The following is a 7,287-nucleotide window of genomic DNA, read 5'->3' as shown; positions in this document are numbered from 1 at the left end:
CAATTTGATTTGACGAAAGTCACGAGACCTATTACTATCTATCCAATCACGTTGATGGATAAAAATAACATTAAAATAAGCATGTAACGACCACAAACGGAGGAAAATTGCGGAGTAAAAGTACCGATACATCACTTAAAATGTACTCAAGTAAAAGTAAAAGTACACAATTTTTAAACTACTCAAAAAAGTACAATTACTGAAAAAAACTACTTAATTACTTAAGTACTTACTTAGTTACTTCACACCCCTGCTAATATCTGATATCAATATCAACAAATTGAAATCTGTGAGCAAGCTAAAGTGGGAAAAGTAACCAAAAATGCAAACTCTTTAAAGGCAGGGTGGGTGACATTTTTTCTTATGCTGGTTCTGCTGGAATCTCTTCACATCCCGACAGGAATCAGTTAAGTGGTCTAAATGTGGATGGCGTAGGACCATAAAATGTTTGTCCAATCAAATTCCTTGGTCCGAGGACTACGATAGGCTGTCCTACCTGCCAGTCAACATATGTATTTGCATACCTCCGCGCGACCTGCTTGCGCAGACATTATTTGTCATCAGCACGTTCCATTGCAGACCGAGCGAGAATGGAAAGCGTTATTATTGTTATATTATGCGCTGTGTACTGTAATGTTTTCTCACCGGTGAATGAGACATGATGTAATCTGACAACGCTGCATTCAACCCAACGCCATCTCTCAAGGTGTCGCAGGTTAGTCTTTGGTCTGCCTAGGCGCGTTTATGTGTTTTGGAGGAGGCGTAGCTTTGCAGAGTGATTTACAGGGAGGGCGGGATCTTGCTTTCAAAGCTAGCATGCTATTGCTAGCCTCTCCGAAATCGCCTACCCCACCTTTAATATACACTACCTAAACAATTGTTTAATGTTTTTAAAAGGAGTCTCTTCTGCTCACCAAGGCTGCATTTATTTATTCAAAAGTACAGTAAAAACAGTAATAATGTGAAATAATAGTACAATTTAAAATAGCTTTTTAAAATATATTAAAATCGAAAACAGCTATTTATTCCTGTGATTCAAAGCTGAATTTTCAGTCTTCAGTGTCACATGATCCTTCAGAAATCATTCTAATATGCTACTCAAGAAACATTTACGCCAGATTTACTAATAGCTTGCGCCAACGCAAACCATCTTTAGCTTAAAAATTGTACGGTCAGGATTTACTAAAGACGTGCAGTGAAGAATTAGAAAAGGCGTTGAAAAGGCGTGGACACAGTTATTTTTGCGCCTGACCTTATTGAATATGCATTTGTAGGAGTTTCCCTTTCAGTCGCAAAATTTATGGGAGAAGAGTATTAAAAAGAATCACGCAACACAATTTAGTAACTTTTGCGCTCGTCAAATTACTAGTATTTGCGCCATTATTTAACACCCCAAAAAAAGCGTGCCTTAAACTATTTTGCACTTTAAATGACTGCATTTGTTGTTGCTAGGAGGAGGCACCGCAGAGAAAAGAGATCGTGGTAGAAGGGAAAGGATTTTTTCCACGCATATTAATTTACTTGGAAAGCCAAAAGAACACATTATCCGAATCTGAACATATCCTTACGCTAATTTGCACTGCGCTTGGTAGATTTCATTGGTCATTATGGAAATGAGATGTTGCGTCGGTGTTCTTTAATTTGTGCATTGTCAGCAAATTTCCACGCCCATTGGCGCTGTTTTGGAATAGCGCTCTTGCGTTAATTTGCCCCGTTTAGTATTATTATCTGTGTTGTGCTGCCTAATATGTCTGTGGAAACCATGACACACTAGGATTAAAAATGTGGGGTAAGATTTTTTTCTTCTTCTTTTATTCAATTAATAATATTATTTATTTTAGGACGCATTAAATAGTCACAATAAAATAAAACAAAATAAATGTATAATTTTACAAAAGTTTCCACAAAAATTTTACTCCACAAAAAACAGTTTTTTACATTGATAATAAAAAGAACCATTACAAATCATTGAGCATGAGTAATTGAGCAGCATATAGTATAAATATTACAACAAAGTCAGAAGGATCATGTGACACTGAAGATCAGCTTTGTCATCACAGGATTAATTTACATTTTAAAATGTATTAAAATAGAAAAAAGTTATTTTAAATTGTGATCATATTTCACAATATTACAGTTTTCACTGTATTTTTGATCAAGTAAATGCAGCTTTGGACCAAACCTTTGACCAGTACTGTACTTAACCAAAAAAAATTGCAATATTGTAACTGATCATATTTTAAAATGCTCATAATCAGATCAGTTACTTTTTATACACTACATCTTCACATATTATTTACACAATGGCAGTAAATTATTGATAAGGTATTGATTTGCTCTAATACTTATATTTTCTCTCTTAAATCTTCCTTCCTAAAAAAAACATTTATTTTTTAATTATTATTATTAATTATTATTTACATTCAGAAAGTCTTCTAGTTTTATGGAACTGCACACAGCAGCCACTAGTCAGCTGTAATTACTCAGAAAATGGTGAGGCCACACAATTAGTTTAATTTGATATTTTTATGATTGAATTAATTATTAGCTTTTCATCACCTCACGAACCCCCGCAGGTCTTTCCCAGTTTGGAAAATGTTGATAATGAATGGAAACATTTTAGGTCAAAAGTAATCTAAAAGTAATAATCTAGAAGTAATCAAGTAGTCAGAATACATGACTAATATGTGTAATCTGTAAAGCTAGTCAGACAGATTGGACCTGATGTTTTGAGAAAGCTCATGCTATTTTGTGTTTAAAGCATCAGATAGTCAGTCTACGGACTGTGGGCGGCCCGTGGACAGTCGGTCTAAGGATGAGAGCAGCATTACGCCTACCTTTGGCATCTGGCTCCAAAACAGGGGTGAGTGACTCTCTTTGGTCTCCCGTGTCCATGGAGACGCTCCTTTCCCTCTTTGCCTTGGTCTTCATTATCCCACCAACTCCACCGCCTGTTTGGTTGAGGCTCTTCAGTCCAGGGTTGCCAGGAGAAATCTGGTTGGATTTGACTCCATGGTTCCCAGACCCACTGCCCTTTGACCCTTGGTTGCCAGCAGGTCCTTGCTGCTGCACTTGGTTTACATTGGGGAGCTGTGAATGGGCCCCGCTTGTCACTTGCTTGCCATGATTGGATAGTTTATTTTCAGAGTGCATTTGATTGGCTGGTGATGGAGAGGAAACTGAGGGGGTTGGGTTGCAGCAATATGTTGTGTCTGTCTGTCAGTGAGACTGCAAAGACAGCTAAAAAGAGAAAGAAAGAGAGACATGAAAGAGTGTGAGAGTTTGTCTAGCACATTTCTAGTAGTAGTATAGAGTCAATTTTACTCACTTCATACCAGACGCACACAGTAGGACTGGGAGGTATAACAGTTAATATTAAAAAACATTGTTAAACTCATGTGCAGTTGTGTATATACTGGCTATTTTACAATGGATGTATTATGAATGTAGCGTTAAACTTATGAAGGATCTATTTTATAATATTAGTCTTACTAGTATTTTGGTTTTAACTCAAAAATGTCCCAATCTTATTTCTTGGTGAAAATGATTAACTTTCAAAACATAAAACAAATTTGCTGTGTTATTCAAAAACATGTATTACCACATGGCTGTTTAATATTTAAAAATACTACTAATAATAAATATTAACAAACAATTTTTTGTTGTTGTTGAATGTCATGCCATATAACTATATTGTGATATATATATACAATTACCATGATATAAAATTACTTACAGTAATATATATGATTTGGTTCTAACCCTCCACCAATCACATCCAAGGAATCAAAATGATAATTTAATATAGCCATAAAATCACAAACTGTTTTTCAAAGTTATATATGAATATATAATTGTAAGTCTGAATATATCGCTAAATCTTAATATAAGAATGTAAATTGTGAATATATGGTTACAAATCTGAAAATATCAATGTAAAGAATATGTATTTATAATTCTGAATATATAAATGTAAATAATGAATGTAAAGTTATAATTCTGACTGTATAATTGTAAATCTCGAATATACAAAGTTATAATTCTCAATATATTCTGTAAATGTAAATGTATATATTATATCATTTATATAAATGCAATATATTTATAATCCCTAAATATAAAACTGCAAATCTGAATATAAATGGTCTGCATCTCAATATAATAATATCTTTATTATAAGACATGTTAATAGACATCTTTATTTTTATAAAAACAGTATGCCTATACATCTTGTATACATGAATCATGAATCAATGCAAATATTGTACTATATTAATTATTGTAATAATTATTACTCATTTTAAATGTCTCAATTAAATCACTGTTTGTAGACAGATTGCTGATCATTTCACTAGCCCTGTTGAATTGTGTAGAAGAGCTAGATATTAACACTATCACTGACTGTGAGGAACTTCCAGCACTACAGTCAGCCTTTTTAGGGTGTGTTCACACTTGTAGTTTGGTTCGTTTGGTTCATTTGGTCCGGACCAAAAAGGAAAATGATACATTTGGTCCTGGTCCGCTTAACATTCACATTGGCATTTTTGACAGAGAACCTAAGGACACTGAACCTTAAGGCATAGTGATACGTTCACAACATGATTGGCCGGCTTGAATGACGTATATATCGTGACGGAACTCACCGAACACCCCACACAAAAGGTGCGTTAGACTTAAAGGGTTAGTTCACCCAAAAATGAAAACAAAGTATCATTCACCAATCGGTCTGCTCAGCACCGCTTTAAGTCGAACACACCTAATGCCGTCTGCTGGACTAAGCGCGCTCATTCTTGCATGTACATATAACTTTATTTTCACCACCTGCAAACTCACAAGGAGCTCATAAAAAGGCACTTTACCTCATCGTTGCTCCACGTTTGCCCTCTGCTCATTTTGTTTTGGTTACACCACGTCATCAAATCATGTCGCATAGCGTCGCATCTTGTCATTGCTTCCTGTTTTTGGTTCGTTTAGAAGTATTTGGTCCTTGTTGCGTTCATATATCATTCGAACCTCACCAGAGTTTGTTTGGTAGCGGACTGAGACCCATCTTTTCAGTGGTCTCGGTCCGCTTGTTTGGTGCGCACCAGGGTTCGGATGGCAACGTTCTCACTTACTCAAACGAACCGCACTAACAGAGCAATCGCACCAGGGTTCGTTTTAATCGAACCAAACATGACAAGTGTGAACGCACCCTTAAAGTAGAGAAACCGCATCAGGAGTTCAAAGAGTAGAGAAATTCTTGTATTATAAATGTAAATGACCTTGTACGTGTTTAGAACAGAAACAATCTCAGGACACTGAAGACTGGTTTGCAGGGGATGTTGCAGGTTAGCTGTGGATTTACGCACCTCACTGGGATGAAGGTCCAACAAGCAAGTGCATTCCGACGTCTCCTCACTGCATGCACACTGATCTGTAACACACACCACAGAGATTTAATTATGCTTTAATTTAATTCCATTATGACCCATTATCACACAAAAACATTAAAAAATAATGAGACATTTTAGCATAATGACTAGAGAGAAACGACAGCCTTTGAAAGAGAGAGAGACTTTTGGACAAGTGTAACTGTCCCTTTAAGAAGGAGGCTGCAAATGATGTTTGGACACAGTGATTCCCAGAAGTGAGTTTCCCGTTTAATTTGCTCCACCCACAGTGAGCAGAAACCACAAAAACTCCCCACCTTCAATAATAATATCCAGACGGTCTCATTTTTCATCAAACAGTTCTTATTTTCACTCTCTCTCTTTTTATTGTTTCCCACTCCCTCGTCTTGTTCATACAGCCATAAACATATCAATGTTTGCAAATGAATAAGAGGCATTTACATATTTTTGCATCTACAAATAATATTTACACATTTACATATTTCCTAAAGGTCCTAAAGGGCTCTGATCTCATCTGACTAAATTAACCTTTAGCATAAACCCATTTAACATTTACAGTCTTTCACTTCTGACAATGGACTCATGACTCCTCTTGCACTCAGAGGCGTGTCCATTTTTGTCCAATCAAATGCTTTCTAGTCTAGAAAGAAAAAATCCCACCCTAAAAAAAAAAAAAAAAAAAAAGACAAGCCCTTTGATATGCCACCAACTTGTGATTTTGTTTTGATAGAAAATTATGATTTCTATTTTTTATTTTTTTTTTAAGATTTGCTGTGCTTTGCTTGTAGGGATACACAATTAAGCCAAAAGTTTGTGATTATCTATCAATATGACTTTAAAATATAACAAAAATATAACAATAACAAATTGTTAGTAGTAGCAGCAGTAGTAGTAATAGTAGTAATAATAACAACATTAATTACTATTATTATTATTATTATTAATATTATTATTACTACTACTACTAACAATTTGTTAGTTATATTTCATTTAGTAATACTATTTAATTATATAATAATATAATAATAATAAAACTAATAATAATATTAATAACAATAATGATTTATTTTACATTATTTTACATTTTCTGTCTTTTTATTTTAATAATTAAACCATCAAACTTTTATTTTGACAGACAACTGCAGGTAGCCCTTACAGCTTCCCTTTTGTTGACGAGTTTCTCGCTACAAGTATGGGTGCATGTTGCATTCCTAAATGCATGTTAGTAACCCAAACTCTGAGCAGATGCAGGGATGGAGTTCTGAACCACTCAGATGCTACAGTGGAGCATAACTTGCTCACGTGTAAATGAACACAGTACCACGCTTCACTATGAAACATGCAGCACATATTTAATTAAATCGCAGTTTGATTGCAATTTGATAATCACACTAAGCCATTACGCGATTTTGATGAATCATGCAGCCCTAACATCAAGACAAGACAGAAAAAAATGCATTCATCAAACGACTTCAGGGGCTCTTGAAGATATATTTACAATGGACACCAACTGATCACATTCCATGCGTTACCGTAGATCCAGAACTAACACACGCACGCACACATACACACACCTCGGCACAGCTGCCAAGACTGAAATGTGCGAAGGATTGGGTTTCTCTCATGTGAATGAAAGAAGAACTACACACAATCCCAGCAGCCACCTGCCTTTGTCCATAACCTGCAGAGATCTCCTGCATGTGTGTGTGTGTGTGTGTGTGTGTGTGTGTGTGTGTGTGTGTGTGTGCGTTGAGGGAGTTCCCATGCTGTCATTGCAGGTCTGTCATGTAGACTGTGTGGGAGAGGCATGTGGTACATGCCATACATACAGGTCTGAACAGCACACCCTGACACCTGTTGCACAAGATACATTCACACACACACACACACAACA

At 35.7% G+C, this 7,287-nt stretch overlaps 1 protein-coding gene across 1 annotated transcript in view; it reads right to left on the bottom strand.

The window, feature by feature from the left end:
* bcl9l (bcl9 like) overlaps positions 1–7,287 on the bottom strand; it is a 54,137-nt gene that overhangs the window by 15,158 nt on the left and 31,692 nt on the right. Inside the window, 2 exon segments of the mRNA XM_016490640.1 lie at positions 2,838–3,240; positions 5,352–5,416. Of these exon segments, the coding sequence (XP_016346126.1) occupies positions 2,838–3,153 (316 nt within the window). The 5' untranslated portion in view covers positions 3,154–3,240; positions 5,352–5,416.

Source organism: Sinocyclocheilus anshuiensis, unplaced genomic scaffold, assembly GCF_001515605.1.
Source record: "Sinocyclocheilus anshuiensis isolate Anshui unplaced genomic scaffold, SAMN03320099.WGS_v1.1 scaffold569, whole genome shotgun sequence".
Taxonomy (NCBI): Eukaryota; Metazoa; Chordata; class Actinopteri; order Cypriniformes; family Cyprinidae; genus Sinocyclocheilus; species Sinocyclocheilus anshuiensis.
Note: the sequence above shows the minus strand (reverse complement) of the source record. Positions and strands in the feature narration are given on the sequence as shown.